General features: G+C 44.1%; 1 protein-coding gene across 4 annotated transcripts in view; it reads right to left on the bottom strand.

Annotated features, from left to right (window-relative positions):
• KLHL29 (kelch like family member 29) overlaps positions 1-19,513 on the bottom strand; it is a 415,043-nt gene that overhangs the window by 41,165 nt on the left and 354,365 nt on the right. For all 4 annotated transcript variants that reach the window (XM_082047373.1, XM_082047375.1, XM_082047376.1 and 1 more), the window contains 2 exons: positions 16,254-16,453; positions 9,731-9,990 (listed from right to left, as the gene is read on the bottom strand). In XM_082047373.1, coding sequence (XP_081903499.1) covers positions 9,731-9,990; positions 16,254-16,453 — 460 coding nt within the window. The remainder of the gene's footprint in view (positions 1-9,730; positions 9,991-16,253; positions 16,454-19,513) is intronic.

Here is a 19,513-nt window from a genome sequence, read left to right as displayed (position 1 = left end):
AAGCCAGCTTTGCATGTGTGTGTGTGTGTGTGTGTGTGTGAGTGTGTGTGTGTGTGTGTGTGTGCACGACCTCGCACAGTCGCGACTGGCTCATCGCTGATGGTATTAAGGGTACATATAACCGCAGTGTTTTTCACCAAGGGATTTGTAGAGTATGTACCATCGTAGCATCTCTAGAAGACAGGAGAGGCTTTTATAAACCAAAGGCTTTTTGTACCAGCTCTTTTAAGCACTATAGTGAAGGGTGAATTTCATTTAGCCTCACTGATTTAAGAATATTCAAGTGATTTAGGCAATCAGCAGCCTTTTTCTTTTGGATTCTCCCTTATGAAGGCTTCCCAGCTCTGTTAGCTATGATTGTACTAAATATCCTGTTACTATTATCCTTTTCATTTAAGATTGGAATAAGCATCGTAAAGCATTTCAACCTCCTTACCATCTGTTATTTGCTCTCCATTCTCTCTTGTCTTTCCGTTGTTCCTTATACAGCTATGAAATATCGGCTGCACCTACTGATGTTACTGGTTTTTATTAAAACAGCAGTATATCTGCGCAGGGCACGTTGCCAAATTCAGCAGAAAACAACCTCCGGTCCCTGGAGTTGCAGTTTACACCTGTAACTCTGAGGGTGTTTTCTTCTCGCTAGTCAGCTGTAGGCTTTGGCTGGACAAGTAGAAATATTTCTCAGGTCTTTGCCGGGAATCACTTAAAACTACTCTACAACCTGCATCACATGTCTGGGTGAAGCAGAGAATATTAATGTCCCTTCTGGCCTAAAACTGGGAGTTATCAGCTCATAGACATGGGAGACCATGCCTCAGCTCCTTGAAAATGGACATCATTATGCAAAAATCTAATGAATGCTTAAAATGCTAGGGAAGTTTTTGAACACTGTCAGGACTGTTTTTTTTTCAGGTGACATGAACCTTAGCATGGGGCCTGTTGGATGAAGGGAGCTGCTTGGGTTTTGCGCCAGCATAGGGTTGGTCCATAAACTCCTTGCTGAGTGATGATGCTCCCGGATACCCCGCAATGCCAGGGACAGCTGGGGGGATTCTGCAGGAGCCAGGGCACTGCCACCACAGGAGCAAAGGCTTTTTGGACAGTTACTGGGGACACAGCAGGGCAGCGACTTTTGGGAGACGCTGTCTGGCCCGTTCAAGGCACCTATTTCACCGATACCAATGTTGGTGGCTGAACTGAAAGCAGAGTTTTCACCCAGCAAGCAATCACAAGCGTGCTTCATAAAAAACAGGGAAGGAAAAAATCTTAGGTGATCTTATCTTTCCTTAATTATCTAAACATTTCGTGGGAGAAATTCAGCTCTACATTCAGACACCTAAATAGGCACATACAAGCAAGTATTTACTTGTCAGCTAGACATGTGTAAACTCACGTTATAATTAATAGAGGTTTAGTCAACACACTTAACAAAGTCCCCATAGCAATCTGAGCTGAGCGGCTGCATCACTCACGGGGGGAAGCAGTGAATATCAGTGTCCCCTTCTGGCCTGGAACTGCGAGCCATCAGCTCTGGGAAAGGGCCACACTCCTCGCATCATGCCTCAGACCGTGCCACATTAATTTGCCTACATCAGATGTCAAGCCAAACTGGAGGGTGGTTACTTCTTCCCTCTAGTGGGATTTTTGAGGTCCAGTTGCCCTGGGTGTTGTGCTTGGGTCACAATTACATGAGGGAGTCTAAATGTCATCATTAGGTCAGTGTTGACTCCACGGAATATGTGATCAATGTGATGTGCTACACCATGAAGGTGACCCCAACAAGACTTTCCCTAATGAGCTGTTCATACACAAGTTTTAGCCCAGAGAAGGCTCTGGGGAGACACTATTGTGGCCTTTCCACACTTAGAGGTTGCTTATAAGAAAGATGGGGACAGACACTTTAATAGGACCTGTAGTGTCAGGACAAGGGGAAATAGTTTTAAACTAAAAGAGGGGAGATTCAGACTAGATATAAGGAAGAAATTTTTCATGTTCAGCGTGGCAAAACCCTGTCCCAGGTTGGCCAGAGAGGTGGTGGATGCCCCATCCCTGGAGACATCCCAGGCCAGGCTGGACGGGGCTCTGAGCAACCTGATCTGGTGAAGATGTCCCTGCTCATGGCAGGGGTGGCACTGGATGAGCTTTGAAGGTCCCTTCCAACCCAAACTATTATACGATTCTATGATAAATTACTCCCATCTCGGCAGGCAGGCCCGAGCCTGAGCAAACTAGATTACAAAACAGTTGTTTTTGTTCCTGGCTGGTAGTTTGAGTGAGGACATTTACTTTGCTAAACTTTTTGTGACATTTCTTCTCCTACTAATTATATCAGCATTATGAACACTTGTTTGCAAGTGAGCTTTGTTCTGGTATCTTCTAAGTCTCAGTTACAAAACCCTCTTCAGTATCACATTAAAAAATATCTTTTTATTCTCAAATCTCTAATCCAGTAAAATCCTCACAGGTATTCTCCAAAAGGACTCTCACTGTGCTCCTGCATAGACTTGGGCTACAACAGTACACAGTTAGTTTTAAAAGGAAATATGTTTACTGCTACAGAGTGAAATTTCCTGCTCATTAAATGCTACACTGGAAAGCTCTCAAGATTTTTAACATTTTTGAAGTAATGCCCAGAGAGGTTAAAATAACGTTTCCCTTATGCCTTATAACTCATCTGTCTAGTTTACTGTTCTTTCTACAAAGGACCCTTTGTGCTATCTGCCTAAAGAAACAGGCTTCAGCTAAAAATACAAATACAGAAGTTAGATTATCCACATTGCGACAGGGTTTTGCTCCAACAAACTGCTGTTTCAGCTCTTTATGCATAACTCCAAGGGAATTTTAAAAACATTATGAAGCAGGAATGTATTCGATTCATCTGAGAGCAACGAAGGCGATTTGTTGTGTCACATAAACCCTGGGTTTGGACTCGCCCTGTGTCTCACAGCAGCCTGATCTGAGAGCTGCAGCAAGGATCTCCTTGGATGGAATCACAGAATCACAGAATGTCAGGGATTGGAAGGGACCTCGAAAGCTCATCCAGTCCAATCCCCCTGCCGGAGCAGGAACACCCAGATGAGGTTACACAGGAAGGTGTCCAGGCGGGTTTGAATGTCTCCAGAGTAGGAGACTCCACAACCCCCCTGGGCAGCCTGTTCCAGTGTCTGTCACCCCCACTGAGAAGAAGTTTCTTCTCAAATTTAAGTGGAACCTTTTGTGTTCCAGTTTGAACCCATTACTTGTCCTATCATTGCTTGTCACCGAGAAGAGCCTGGCTCCATCCTCGTGACACTCACCCTTTATATCTCTGTAAACATTAACGAGGTCACCCCTCAGTCTCCTGAGGGTGAGTGAGGAAGAAGGCATTGGGGATGGATCTGAAGCAACATCAGCTCCCTACTCCATAAACCTCCTTCAGGTGAGAAGAGGGCACTCTAATTAAAATAAAGCTACCCCAAACCCTCAAAACAGCAGATGCCAGCCTTTGATACCTACCCCTTTGCCAGGTATGAACCGTTCAGCCGGCTCTGCCAATGGTGGCCAAGCAAGAAGGTGCTCTGGAGTGGTGACCTGAGTGCTCCCTCCCCACAACCATCTCTAGCCCAGCCCAGGCTTCCCCAGCAGGTTGCCTGACTTGATATTCAAAACTGATATTGCCTGACTTGATATTCAAAATTGATATTCAAAATATTGCCAGCTCCAAGTTTCCAAGCACAAACCCAGCTCTTTGGTGCGCTCGGTATATTTATTAATCACACATATTGACTTCCTGGAGCTGCAGTGCTGCCTTCAGATTAAACCAAAAGGCTTGGTAGCATCAGCCAACAGTCTCACAATATGACAAGATAAACACATGACAGAAAACCCGGTCTGCAGGCACCGGTGGCTTGGTGACGGGATGCCACGTGCATAAATCTCAAGCCTAGCAAGAAGGACAGAGCAGCCTTTCTTTCTTCCTGAAATAAGGTTTCAATGTGACGTGTTTATGGCGGTAGAGCTGACTAAACACTGTAATGTCATCAGTGCCACATAAAGCTAACTGCTGTCCTCTTCTCTGAACTGTTTGCACAGAGGCAGGTATTTATAGCAGTAAGATGATGAAAGTTTTTTAAATACACTGGAAGATAGATCATTGATCCACCATGCTTGGAATTTACCTGATACTGAGGCTTAAAGAAACCCCACTCTCACCATGCAATCTCTGTCTTGCTGCCTAACTAAACCTCCTAAGTTCCCCCAAAATTTACTACAGTGGTGAGTGATGTTTCATTTGTTTATGGGCAGTCACCTATACAAACATCCATATGCACAGATGTACCTCAAACACACCACCAACACCAAAATGGCTGAAGCTTCTATAATGCTTCACAAAACCAAGTAAACTCTTGATACATCCATCCTACAACACACTGACGCGTGAAACCACGTGCAACAAGTCTCCAAAATGCTTCTTGTCTACGGTGTAGATCTATTTTTTTTCTGAAGATCCACCTTGAGCGCTGGGGCCATGGGCAGGACAAGGCAACGCAAGCGACAGCAACAATGCTTCAGCAACAACAGAGAAATAGTTTGTAAAAAGTAGGAAAATACGTTGGAAATCCGACACATTAAGAAACTGAGAGGACTGGGAAACAAAGAAACTCCTCAAACCACTTTAAACTTCTGAGAAATAATTCAGCAAATAGTGAAGGGTATCCCTTTAAAAAGACTTAGAAATTTAGTATGGGGGGGTATTTAAGGAACTGCTGATATCACCTACACACCTGCATCCTCTTATTTTTTTAATTTTAAGGTTCTGTTCCTGCTGCTGCCTTTTCTTCTCCCTCTCTAAGCCTGTTCCAGCTCTGACTGTGTCTGCAAAAGCTTCATCTAAATCTGAGCTCTTTGCGCAGCCCGTCCCTGGGAAATCACAGGGGTTACTGCTCTTCCCTTGCATTTTTCACTTTCAGAGAAATTGGAGCATCTTGCACTTTCATTACAGCATCTTTTTGAATTTGTCTGCTTTTCCCACAAATGGATTCTAAAGCATCGGAGTTGTGTGGGCTTTTCAAAGAAGCCTAATTGAACCATAATAAGAGTGTTAGAGCCTAATTCACTTAGGCTCTCCTGGAAGCTTCCTTTTCATCCTTATTCCAGCACTGCTTTCTTGAAGTCTAATGACCTTAAGTAGATTGACCAATTAATTTCTTATTTTGATGAACATCAGTAATTTGTAAATGCTGGTATGGGCATCAGCTTCTGAATGTATCATTACCTCCTTGTCACTGCAGAGCAGAGCTGGGTTGTGCTTATTCCTTGTCAGATTCTCAATTTTCTTGGAGCGAGCTGCTCTTCTGTGTAACTTTAGAGACCCTTTAAATGTGCCTTAGAAATGACACTACCATCTCAACAGCCCAACTGGGGACCAGGGATCTTCCACCTGCTCTCTCATGGTTACTGATCCCTTCTCCTCTGTAGGATCTTGCCTCCAAATTGCCATTCACTGCCAAAATACAACTCGTTGGCATTTGTAATATTTTTGACATACATCATTTTCTTCTCCTCTCTGCCACCTTTTCTTACCTTCACTGGCAGACATGGGGCTTTCAAGTGGGCTTTGTGTTTGCTTAGACTAATTCACCTAATCTAAAACTCAACCCAGTGGTCCTTCCTGTTGTTACACCACTTGCATCCTTCCAGACAACTCCTCTCCTTGGGGCTTCAAGCACTTGTAGACATTTATCCCTCTTTACCTGTCATTAGGCCAAGTCATGCATATTCGTATCTTTTAATTTTATTTTTTTTCCTCACATCACTTCCTTCAGTCTTTTTATCATTTGTGTTGCTCTTCTCTAAATTAGCTCCAATTTGTCTACACATCTCTGGTTCTCAGGCACCACGAAGATGCTGTTAAGACAAATCTGCCTCTGAGGACACAGGTTCATAGAAGGCTTCTTAATGCCTTTATGATGGAGACATTTCATTTTGCTGCTGGACACCGTGATTCTAAAGAGGGTTTAAAGAAAGGGCACACGATTACATCCTTGCAGAGTGCAGGAAAAGTTGACTGCCGTTCAGCCGAGACTCTCAGCTGCCACCCATTGCTGCTGTATCTGCCTCTGCCAGTGATGCTCCGGGCAACTTATTCAAATCCTTGTCCTCTTTGCACTTCTCGTCCCTCCTCAGCACAAGATGGAAGCTTCATGCATTCGGAGTCTTCTTTTCCAAGCCCTTCTGTTGTTAATAAGCACGTTGCTATGTTTTTTATGTCAGAGAAAACACACACAACTTCGGACTTGGAGCAGAAAGCGGGAAAGTTTCCAAGGCGCTTTGGTACATCTGTACTATGGGTTGGCAGCACATTGTTGCACACCCAGCACCTTCCCAGCATCCCCATCCCAAGCTGATGCCAGGCACGACTGCAGCTCTGCGCAGCTCCGGCTGTTGTTTGTACCAGTGGAAAATACGTCTTGTTATCTACCAGATCCTCCCAACAGCCCACGTGGGAGGCATCACTTCCCTCCAGCCTATAGTGTAAGAAATGGGGGCAGAAAGGTGAAACAACCTGCCCAAGGCACATTAAGACTGCTTAGGGCCTGGCAGAAATCTCTGCTTGTTCGGATGGCTCAGACTGTGCTGGTTTCCAGTCAGTAAAGCCTCTGTTATACAATATATTTTTTTGCATGAGCTCGCTGGAGTTGTAATAAGCTTATCAAGGGGATAACTGTTAGGATAAATCCTACAATCTTGTCCATCAGTCAGGAAGATAAATATGTAGAAAAATCCAGTAAATTCAGCTTTTCTAAATGTGTCAGTCAGCTGCTTTCCACTCGGTGACAAGCAATCAAGAGGACTCCTACAACCAGCACCAGTGCTGGAAGTTACCCACTTAGTCCACACCTCACAGCACAGGTTGCATCTTTGGTTAAACCGATTTTATATGGCAGCACTACCAGCAGCACTAAAATAGCTCCAAAAATGTTACCGTATGAGCCGGCGCGGAGCTCCAATGCACTGGATCCACTTATTTACCAAATCCTAGCTTAACACACGTCATTCTCTGAACTGCCTCTTTGCCTTATGCAGATGGATCAGTAACCTTTAAAGCACTGTTACTCTCTCCTCATAACAAGGCTTGGGTGCTGTTTTTCCTAATGCCGCAGACCATAAGCACCGTAAGACTTTGTATGAGCTCAGTTTGCAAAATTAAAAGTTGGCCAGAGCACAGCTTTTCAACTCACCTTGCAAGCAAATCCTGGTTCTTTCCCTGACACTGCCCTCCAGTCTGGCGGGGAAAGAATTAACAGAAGCAGAAAGAATTCGATAACCAAAGAAGAGCTTTTAGAAAGGCAGAGAAAAGCAGGAAGACAGCGAACTCAACGCCCTTCTAGGAGAATGGGAGCCTCAGCTGCAAATCTGCTTCCCTTAGGTTTTCGGAAAGGGATGGCTTGTGGGACACAAGTGGTGAGATTTACTGTCCCCAGGTGTAACTCGCAACCCAGAGTGACACGAAGCCATTAGAGCACAAGGAGTTTTGAAGGGCTACAGCTGCCCTGGGGGCAAGGAAAGTGAATTTAGAGAGAAGGCTGCTCCTCCTGCCAGGCTGTGCCAGGAAAGATGGACACACGGGTGAGATGAGGCGAACAGACCTTTCCCTGTTTGTGCCAGACATCCACCTTTGGGAGAATCGGCAATGCAGCGCTTAGAAGCAGCTGCCAAAGAGGCACTTTAATCAGCCACTGTTGGAGCTATTGAGAAGAAAACTCCGCTAACGTGACAGGCAAAGGGAGGTGGGGAGAGGGAAGATGTGAAGAAGGTGTGTGCCCTGGAGATCCAGGTCCTGAGAGATTTAACTGCCAGGACTGCCTTTGGGAGAGAGAAATAAAAGCTGACCGGTCACTGGAGGAGAGCAGCAGAGCAGGAGCGATATCTTACCCTGCTGGGTTTGGGGCTGTGGAATTCATGGCTAAAACCTCTCCAGCAACGCTCCCAGCAGATCCCACCAGCTGGGTGCAGAAGAAACAACCCTGTTCATGTGCTGATGTCTGTCACGTGCTGGGTCCTCACCGCAAAGAGCCCAAAGAGAGCTGAGGGAATCCACCTCACCAAACTGCGAATAAAGTCAAAATATCCCTGCACAGCTCCTGTGAGAGGGTCCATCCCGTGTTCAGCATTGCTATGGTTGCCCAGTTCTCTAAAGCTCTGAGCATCTCATAAAATTATAGAATGTCCTGAGTTGGAAGGACCCACAAGGATCGTGGAGTCCAACTCCTGTCCCTGCACAGGACAACCCCACAGTTCACACCGTGTGTCTGAGGACGTTGTCCAGTCTCTTCTTGAACACCGTCAGGCTTGGGGCCGTGACACCTCCCTGGGGAGCCTGTTCCAGTGTCCAGCACCCTCTGGGTGAAGAACCTTTTCCTCATGTCCAACCAATCTGACAGGAGTTTGGGCAGTTCCCCGCATGGCAGGCCTTGCCACAAACCAAGCGCCAATTTTCACACATCATCTTTATCCAAAATAAGATGATTTAGGTCTATCTTCCTTCTTATCCTCTGTCAGAGCTGTTTGTTCCTGGGCTCTAAAAAGGCAAAGTCATTATTGTAACGATGGTACTTTTCATGGTAAGTATGAGTTCCTCCTTTTAGAAAATAAGTACCTATTTAACTAAGAGCTTTATAATAGATCAAGCAGTGCACAGAGTACAAAAAAGTGAGAGCTATGATCCAAAGAAACTAGTTTAGTGGTAAGATTGGGCATGAATATAGTTATCTGCTTGATATCTTTAATATTAATTTATTCAAGACCCTCATTGCTGGATAAATACAAATTAAAAATTAAAAGCCCTTGTAAAGTAATGCAGGAAACCAAAGCACCACAGAGAAATTTGGGGAAGCAAATCAAACTGCCATCATAAACTACCAAGGCACTGCAGAAGCAGGGCAGAGGGGAAGGCAACTTAGAAATAAAACCAACCAAAAGCCACAAACAGAAAACCAATCCAATTTCAACGGAGATGGAAGAGAGGAGGTGGTGGTGGTAGCAGCAGTGAGAGTGGGGCAAGAAAAACCCCACCACTTCAAAAAATCAATTCATAACATCACCAGAGGGGTATCACCAGGGACATCTTCTGGTCCCAAGGACAATCAGCAGCCTCCAAACAGTCCTGGCTTCCAGCTTTTATCTGGAGACAGTGCTGGGCAAAGTAATATACTCAGTTTCTTAGTCAAGAGCAAACTCTATAGCTCAGATGGTTGAGGAAAGGCTAACTCTAATAAATATATAATACCCAAGGGGTTATCTAAGCAGCCAATAAAGATACAGATTTTTTTTTTATGTACTGAAGTTATACTCATTCAGGATGTGGCATCAAAAGAAAGAGAGATTTTCTGACAGATTTTTATTTCCCGCTGTTACTAAAACGCATTCCCTTCTCAAAGCAGCATGTCACACGACTCTAATCCTTCCCGATTTATCTCTGATTGAGCCTGCAGCCAACATCTCGACGCCCTAGCTTTGTACCATGCATGTCACAAATGAGATTTTGATTCTAAATGATCAGATATGGGGATCAGATTTTAAAATTACATTCATTTTGTGCATAGCCTGCATTCCCTTTCTCTTTATATGAACTGCCCATCCCATCTCCTACGCACCCTCATGTTTAAAATTGCATGGGGATGGTTTCTATTTTAGAAGAGGCATTCGTGGGAATGGAGCAGAATGAGGCTGCTGAGATTGTTTTTACCTGAGCTCTGATTGCAGCGTCCTTCTTAATCCACTTTATCACTGTTTCATATACAAGCTCCTCCGCTTTGGTGTTCAGGCTGTCATTGGACATGTAGGAAATGAAGTCGTCTTTTGAGATATTAAGGATCTCTTCTTGGTTTGCCACCTCTGGGAAAATCTGCAGGGCGTACGCTTTGGCCATGTTGTAGAGTTCTGTGCACTGCATGGCTTCAGCCATCGCTAATATTCCTAAGCAGTTGCTGGCAGTCAGCTGCTTTTCTAAAAGGAGGGGGGGGGGAAAAGAAAGCAATGAGAATTATTAAAAGCAAGATTCACATTTTTACTGAAATTACGAAAACCCTCCAACCCTAATTAATTCCGGGGAGTTAATGAGAAGCAGCGCCCTGGTTTACTTTAGGATTGGGGTATAAAGGAGAAAATCAAAATCTGTCTTAACAGCCGAGGCGGGAATGTGGAAAGAAATGCGCTTTCGGAGTTTGCTTTTCGTGTGAGCCTTCCCGGGGCACCGGGGAAACCTCCTGACATAACAGTGTCTGGGGCTTCCCAGGGGACGGGAACCCAGCCAGGAGGCTGCTGCTGTTCCTACCGCCTACCATGTCGCTTTAAGGAACAGCAAAGATGTAAAACGCCAGAGCAGACACTTAAGAATTAATGCAAACAGCACTAAGGACATTTCTGAGGATGCTGCAGTCGCTTTATGATAATTTTTGCCCTGTTCAGCTACTAAGCGACTTCAAATAAAAAAATCTTCCCCCCCCCCCCCTTTTTTTTTTCAAAGGAACTTTGTTGCCGCTGAATGTGATGACATCCCTTATGCAAAACACAGATTATACTAACGCCTTCTGTTAAATGTTGTGTAGTGCGTTTCAAAGAAAATCATGCACAGAGGAGACAGCATTATCTCCTACCCAGCAAACAGAAGTAACGGCACAGTGCGTAGCTTCGCGTTTCAAGCGTGCTACACCATACATTCGACTGTACTTTTTTCCTTTTCAGATATGCTGAAGAAAAACCCACCAATTTCAGACATTTATAAGAGGAACTCTCAGATTCTTCTCAGCTTTTGTTAACCAAGCCACTACTAATAGGCAGAATATATTCTTTTAAGATATAGGACCAGGAATAAATAAATAAATGAGCGAGAGACAGACTGCAATAGATCACAAAAGCATCAGTACCGGTGGCAGGCACTGGCAGAGGAGAAGTATATCCCATTTGGGCAGTGTCGTATCCTAGCGCACTGCTATTTCAGAGCACTGGACAGGAATGTGTGATATCCCCACACCTCACACCAGATTGCACCTGCTGGAGATGCTTGGGGATTTTTCCCTACACCCAGCTTCTGTCTCCATCAGATTTAAAACCTGCACACTATCTAGATGTGTCTTTTATTAAAATGGCATTATGACCTTTGTGTTTTGTGCTGTTTTTCCTCCTAACTCTTTTTACTTTCTTTTACAGACCCAGCAATCTTCAAACTAGGTTATCTCATTTTGCATCAGTTGATTGTAGTGACTCCAAGAAGCCCGTTTCTTCAGGCAGACGGGAGCAGCAGCACTGTTTGCTGTCAGTAGATTTTGTCACTCAAAGACTGCCCAGAGACAAGCTGCAAACTGATAGCTATGAAGCACAAAGATCCCCAAATTTATGCTTTTTTTTAAAAAAAAAAATATCAAAACCTCTTGCAGGTTCCTCAGAGCTGTCTGTTGGCACAGTTTCATGTATACATATGGCTGGGGGTAAAATAATCACCTAACGGAGCCCAAAACTCTCATTATTGCTTGGCAAACTCTCAAGTCAAAGACAAATCTGACACTGCTCCACCTTATCCTCACAGGGTTTATAATAAAGGTAATAATCAAGTGTGACTCATTAAGCAGCCGTTTACACGATGGAAAAGACTTGCAAGAATGAGTCTTCGCCTTTACGGGACGGAGTCTGCCTTGATCGGGAAAGATTTGCATCCCATCCCCAGCTGAGCTCAAGGCATGGGGCACAACAAGCACTGGTCATCGCTGGTTTCTTCTGGTCCGGGCAGGTTTTTCTCCTTCTAGGAATGCTGGGTGACTGATGGAGCCTGGTACGCTGGTGTCCAACCACTCCTAGCTTGTCCCTTTGAGCGTCACTCTTTTCTCTTCCCTGAGAAACCTGCCGAAACCAGCAAGTATGACAAGGCCATTGAGAGAGGGCTCCTGGGGAGATCCAGGTTGCGGCACGTTTAGGAGGCTGCTGATGCCGATTCTATGATTCTATGACTTGTAACAACATATTTTTGCAGTGCTTCACCTTGAGTCCTTTCAGAACATGAGCGCTGACCACTAGGCTACTCCCAGTGCTCAGGGACAGTTCATAACAGACTTAGAAGTGGAATTTAAAGATATCAGATGTAACCTAGTTGGTTCTCCTGGTTTGACAGAGTGCTGCTTAGCATATTAGTTTGTATTTATGTCTCAATATTGCAGATCAGTAGCTGGTACTCTCCATTTGTCTTAGACGTGATTTTGGAATGGGATCCTGTGTGGAGTCACCATAAGATAATCAGCCAGGCAAACTGCTACGATGGCTCTTCTGGGAGCGGGATGACTTGAGATAAAGTCAGAGATAAGATGGTACGTAGGAAGGACTGCTCAGCGGTTCATGTAAGCCCCTCTGCATGCATTAAACACTGTGTTTTCATTCAGAGATGCCTTCTAGATCATGACTTAGTTATCACTAAAATTAGCGTAAAGCGTGCATTTCCTCATCATACTCTGTGTACGTTCTAACGAGATCTTATTCCTCAGAAATTCCTTCTGGTGTCAAAAGCACACCAAATTGGGAGATAGGTGGAAGACTTCTGGATGCATTCATAATCCAAAAGATTTCAGTTTCCCTCTAAGAGTGTTCCTCACTTCTCCTTATCTCCAGATATGGTGGATACTTCAGCTTCTCCAGTGCTGGACAGCATGGTCCTCCAGCTGGCTAAAAGTTCTCTACCTTGGGTAAACAAAAACTTAGCCATAATACTTTCTCTTGAATTCATAAGGACCATAAAGGCCTGTTTTCCCTTTACGTGCATATGCCTCTTTGTGCAGGTCTCATCTCTGGTTCAGTTTTTCTCACAGCTTCCTCTCATCCTCTTTGCAAACTCTGTGCCCTTTGCCCAGGAGACCAAGAAAATTCAGAGCTCCTGCTTTTTCCCATTCTCCTCCATGAATCTAACAGGTTTCATTAACTCTTTTAGCCTTAAAGAAGAACACTTTTATTTTATCTGCAACAGGCTGAAGCACAAGCTCAGAATTTGTTCACTGCTGTGATGGGGGTCCCTCCATAACGGACCCAAACTGTGATAGTGATCAATCTCCTGAAATCCGATTTGAGCCATGACTGTGATGATAGCATAAAACAAATATGGAAAAAAACCCTAAACCAACCCCTCAAGTCTTCATCCATATGGATGGAGGAAATACCTATGATGTCCTGACCAGTCTGTAAACAGTTGCCCAGTTATCATACAGTGCCTGCACGGACTTGTCAGAATCATTGCATCCATTGGCACAAAACTGTTGCCATTTCTTATGGTCTAGACAAAAGCAGAGGAGAGAGCATGTTGGGGGAGAGAGAATGTGGCTATAAATAGCCCAGTGAAGCTGGTTATGAAATCTCCCGTTGAAATGAAACAGTTTTCCTGCCACATTTGCAGCATGTTTGCACCAGAAAGCGCAAGTAGATTTGAGGTGCTTCTGCCCAACGCTGCTGAGAGGCCCAGGATAGAGACACAAGACCTGCCTGGACATCAGCCACCTGGGACCATGCTGGAGCTTCGTGGCTGAAAATGAATGACCCGAATTCTCCCTGAGATGGTGCTGTGCTGAACAGACCTATTAATTTGGGGCTTTTACTTTGTTTGGCCTCTTTGGACTTTGCTCCCCTTCTCTCACTATTTAGACGTGGCTACTGATGGGAGAGAATCACTGTTTCTACTGGTGAATCCTCCAGAAATCGTGGAAGAAACTCTAATTTTTGGCATATTTTTGCTTTGTGGGGAGCAGAGGTGGCTGGGATGAACAGAAAAAACACAGCCACAGTGAAGAAAAAATGCCTTTCCTTTAACTTTTTAGATGGCAAATGCTCTACTATCTCTGTAGAGCAATCCAGTCACAGCTATAAATAAAAATAAGCAATTACACTCCATGAATTCTCCAAATGAGAATACAAAATTCCAGCGGCTCCCCATATATCACCGAACTTATAACCAACCCTACTATTTCATACATAACATGGTTCACTGAATTCAAATATTAACTATCGGAAAAGAGAAATCTCACATTGATTTAGTGAAATAAATGCATTTTGGTTTTGTGGCTGAATCTTTAGAGACAGCGTAACTTCAACATATCTGTTCCTGGAAAGGCCGTAAGATCTAATCACTGTAAGAGGTGGTGAAGGGGAGCTGGGGGGAGCGATGTCTGAGGCAGAGCCCCCGCTCGAGCTGCACAGCCAGCACCATGGGATAGCGAAGCACAGGGATGTATAAAGAGCTGGAAAGAAGAGAAGAATACAATACCACAGGTTCTTACTGTACCAGCCTAGTCACACCACTCATCTTGCCAGCAGGCCAGCTTAACAGTGAGAATTAACACAGCAGTGAACTGGACTCAAATATTTGAGTGTGTTGTTTTTTTTTTTCTTCTCCTCTTTTTTTGCTTTCTGAGTGCAGTATTTTCTAAACCTCATCTGCCACACTCTGCAATTCCAGATGCCAATTTTAAATGAGCACTGCTCAAGAAGCATCTACAGTTTGTGTGGGCTGAAGAGAGAATGATATCTCCCATACCAAGCTGAAGGAGCCTGAAAAGAAATCACATATAACAAAGATATTTGGAGCTTGGACATGGGAAGTAAGTCATAGAATATCAAGCTCACATATTTTGTATTAATAAGTTTGCGTTAATTAAGAATTTATAAATGATTACTCTCTCGTGAACTGATATTATAGTCAAGTCAGTGATGGGCTGGCATGTGATACAGGCAGGGATTTGAACCAACACGTGTTCCATTTCTGCTCTGGTTTTGGCTCCTCTTTTGTCTTGACAGAAATGGCGCTGGGTGGCTCCAGTGCAGACCAGTAAAGCTTAGTCAACTGAGCTGGGAACCTGGGGCTGTTTTGAAATCATCTATGTTGCAAAATATACAGAAAATTCAAGGAGCAGGATGACATGGTGCTCCAGACAAGAGGAATGGGCTTCTCATGTGGCCAGGAGAGGACAGACAGAGGCACTAGCGGTGATGTTGCTCTGTACACCTTCCCTGGGGCAAACGCTCCCCACACACGCAGGGCACACCAGTTAGCAGGGGTGGGCACAGCAACCTTTCATTCCTGTCCACAGTGTGTGATGACACAGATCCATCAGACAACAACTCTGTACAAAAGAACATTCAACCTGGAGTAGTTCAACCAGATGTTGTTCACAAGAACATGGGACATGGGAAGGATTTTCTCACGGATGCAAGAAAATCGGCTGCGTCACAAGCAGCGTGTCCAGCAGGTGGAGGGAGGTGATTCTGCCCCTCTGCTCCGCTCTGGTGAGACCCCACCTGCAATTCTGTGTCCAGCTCTGGAGCCCTCAGCACAGGACACACATGGACCTGTTGGAGAGGGGCCAGAGGAGCCACAGAAATGATCTGAGGCTGGAACAGCTCTGCTGGGAGGACAGGCTGAGAGAGCTGGGGTTGTTCAGTCTGGAGAAGAGAAGGCTCTGGGGAGACCTTATTGCGGCCTTTTGAGGGGCCGATAAGAAGGATGGGAACAGACTTTTTAGCAGGGCCTGTTGCAACAGGACAAGGGGTGATGGGTTTGAACTAAAGGATGGAAGATTCAGATTAGACATAAGGAAGAAATTTTTTATAACGAGGATGGTAAAGTACTGTCCCAGGTTGGCCAGAGAGGTGGTGGATGCCCCATCCCTGGAGACATCCCAGGCCAGTCTGAGCAACTTGATCTAGTTGAAGATGTCCCTGTTCACTGCAGGAGGGTCGTACTAGATGAGCTTTGAAGGTCCCTTCCAACCCAAACTATTATTTATTCTATGAAAACTGCAGATCCTGACTCCTCTGTCAGAGTCCACCACCTCTGGCTCTTTCAGTGCTTGACCAAACCGGCCTGGTGCAGCAACCAGCATTTGCTGTCACAGTTATAAGCAGCCTGTGCATTACAGTCTGGTATCTGTGCAGTGATTTGGGAAACAAAATGTCATCATGATACTGTGATTCAAGTATGAACCAAGATTCAAGAAAAATGTCTATCCAACATGTGAAAGCAGTTGCCACCCAAACAACAGGCTACATGTCTCTAGCTCATTTCCCACTGGCCACCACGCCAGTATTTTAAATTCAAATCTCAACCCAAATAAATAATGTGGTGTATTTTTGAATTATATTTAATGATAGGTTTCCTAATTATCTTTTAAGAGTTGTTAGAAGGAGGGCTTGCAAACATTAAAATAAGATCTTAAAACCTCACTAGATTGAATGATTCTTACCTAGAAATGAAACGCAGACTTTACAGAAAGTATGAAACTGGAACTTGCTGGCAGCTTCCAGTAGGGTTTTTGCATTGGCTGAATCTATGATCAAAGAACCTGTATAAACAAACTCCAGGAGTAATTCCAGGACATCCGCAGTGAGGTTGGACATGGCCAATTCCAGCTTCTCGCCGCTTCTGCTACTGTCTCGTGGTGACCTGGTAACAGCAGACAATTAAATTATGGACATTACACCATCCCCATTTTGTTGGCATTTATTGATTAGTGAGGGCTAGAAAATTGCTTTGCACCTCATTATATTTCTCCATTATTTTTGTTTACGGAACTGAAGAATATGAATTTTAAAATAACTGAACATAAAACTTTAACTGGATCTGAAAGAGAAGAGTCTTAAAGCAGGTCTTACGAAAAATCTGTTTATTGCTACTCTGCATTTTCATGCAAAAAACAGTTGCAAAAGAAAAGGAAAGGAAAGAAAGAAAAAGAAAAATGAATGAGCCAACATTAATGAAAATGAGGAACAGGATTAGCTTTCAAAGGGAAACAATACATTTTAACATCTTGGTTAACATCTTATCTTCTGCACGTAATATAACTGTTAAGGGAAAAACACTCTCCAATTTCAAGAGAAAAGGTCATCTACTTTTTCAGGAATCCCGCAGTGGAATAATTTTAAATGTCATGTGCATTTAAGGATACATTTAAAGACCTTTTCATAAAAATAACAATAATAAATATTAATTTCTGTTTAGATTGAACTTCTCAGTATGTTGTATTCAAGTCTAGATATAATAGATACGATACGCATATACAGTTGGTTATATAAATATATATATATATATATACACGCTTATTCTAAAAATCTATTGTTCCCTTTTAGGCACTAAAAAAAGGAAGCCCTTCATGGCAATTGCTTTGAAAACTGAATACAAGACAAGATAGACAGACAAAATGGTTAGAGCGGAGAAGGGAGAGGGGGGAAAACAACAACCAGCTCTGCCACAGGCAGCCAGCAGCCATCCTCTGGGAGTTTCATGACTGTGGCCTACGGTTTTTCCTGCGTGAAGTGCTGAACAATTTGGGGATCAAAGTATCTCCTGCATTTGAAGTGTGGATTAGTGCTCGTGAAATTATTGGACAAAAAGAAAATGATACTGAATTAAAGTAAGGGCCCAGTTCTTAGTGCATGGTTGGCTGATGTGTCTGCGACACTAGACAGGTTACACCTGAAAGACAAAAGTGATAATAAATTTGGTAACGTCAAGGAGGGGAGGGGAAATCTGTTGGAGTAAGAAAATAAACTCTTTTAATGGTTAGGACCATCCAGCACCGTCTCAAAGAAACATGAGCTTCTCCTAGTCACTGGACACTCAACGTCTGCTCGCTCCAATTCTGCTGGAGTACTTGCAAAAGCCACCGCACGATTGACACAAAACCGGCATACGATGCTGCGGGACTTACACGGACTGGCCAAAGCATCACTATGCACAGGCAACGCCAGCTTTAAGCATGAGCAAAAGCACTACCAACCCCTTGGGTTCACAAAGCTGCCTAGAAAGGTGATGGCCAGACCTCTACTACCATGTTGGAGGAAAAACAAACAACAGATGAGGTTCAGTTTTCTTCCCTCACGACACCCCAACCCACCCACCCCAAAATCATTTGGGGAAATGCTTAAAATTTGCCGTGGATGCTTTGTCACTGTTCTTCCATTGACTAGCCCTGTTCAAGCCAAGGGCACGGCTTTGATTTACATGAATCTTTGCAGGATCAAAAATTAACGAGGTTTTGTTTTTCTATTGGAAGTGTGTAGATGGCGTCCATTATCACAATGGAGGAGCAGCGAGCACTGTGTTTCATATGCTTCTCTAAGGTACTGAACAACCGTTACTCCCCCTCACAAAGGGAAACTGAGGCACAAGGAGACAAAACCCCTTGCCTATGGTCATAGAGAAAGTCAGGGGTAAAGCAAGGAATTAAACCCCATTTTTAAATTCTAAATATTGGACTATGTCTCTGCACGGGAATACTAGTGAGTTAGATCCTATTCCACAAGCAGAGAGATAAGAACACCTATTGATCACGACACCTGTGGTAGCCCTAGATGCACAGATACGTATGGTGTCCTGAATCCTGGTGCTTTATCACATTGCAATATTCTTTCTGAACTCTTGCATATGGATTCAATTTTGCACTCAAGGCAGAAAACCTCAGGTGCCAAAACAGAAGAGTTGCCATTTCCTAGATTCTCAAGAGGATGTCACAAAATGTTATTTGTTTTTCTTTCTTTCTCACACTCACACACCAATAACACTCCCTAGACCTGATTTATCTCCGCTTGTGCACACATCCGGTGCTGCACCCTGGGCTCTATCAAAACGCCTCCTGGTACTGATGTAATTCTTGCTGAATTGTTTCCAGAAGCGGTTTGTGCCTGACAGCGAGTTCATATTCACATGGGCTGGCTAATAAGGACATTGCCTAAAATTTCAGTGAGACTTGGAGGTACCCAGCAAGCAACAGAATCAGGCTCTTTGCGCTGTGGGAAGCCCCAGTGTAAGCAATTATTCATTTAATGCCACTAATTGCAGTGTGCTGGCGACGGCTGCGGGAGTGAACGCTCGTGACCCAGTGGGAATCACACGCTCCCTCCCAGAGCCGAGATCAGGAGGCACAAAGGGAAGGATGACGTGACACCCATGTCAGCGCAGACACATACCTGTGCTAGCAACAACTGCAAGCTGCTATTTTTCAGAATAATTAAGTAATAATCTCTTTTACTTTGTAATACACCAAGCAATAAACTGCTGCTGCAATTGATTAAACGCCAAAGAAAAGCTAAGGTGTTTAATCAATCACTAGAGCCACTTACGGCAAGTATAATACAAAGCTACAGAGATTATTGATATTACACAATGAGCCAGAAATGGGAAGGAAAATCATCCCTATTTCTTTGTCTGCGATGTCTTGAATGTGTTGTGCTGCTTTGCTTGTGCTGTCTAAACAGCGAGCGCTTTGGCTCCATGTTTAGCTGGAGCAAATACTGGTGCAGCCTGCAAAGGGAAACTGAAATTACTGTGGTCTCTGTGCTGGGGATCTGGGTTGGTACGGGCCGGAGAATGGATGGGGAATTGGTCAGAGCAGGTCCTAATGGATCAAAAAAGAGTTTTTGAAGGAAACGAAGAAAATAATGTGGGGAAACAGACTGAAGTGGGAAATGCAGAGGTTCCATATATTTCTTCTCTAAAATTATTTCA

Source organism: Streptopelia decaocto (assembly GCF_964273445.1).
Source record: "Streptopelia decaocto genome assembly, chromosome: 3".
NCBI lineage: Eukaryota > Metazoa > Chordata > Aves > Columbiformes > Columbidae > Streptopelia > Streptopelia decaocto.
Note: the sequence above shows the minus strand (reverse complement) of the source record. Positions and strands in the feature narration are given on the sequence as shown.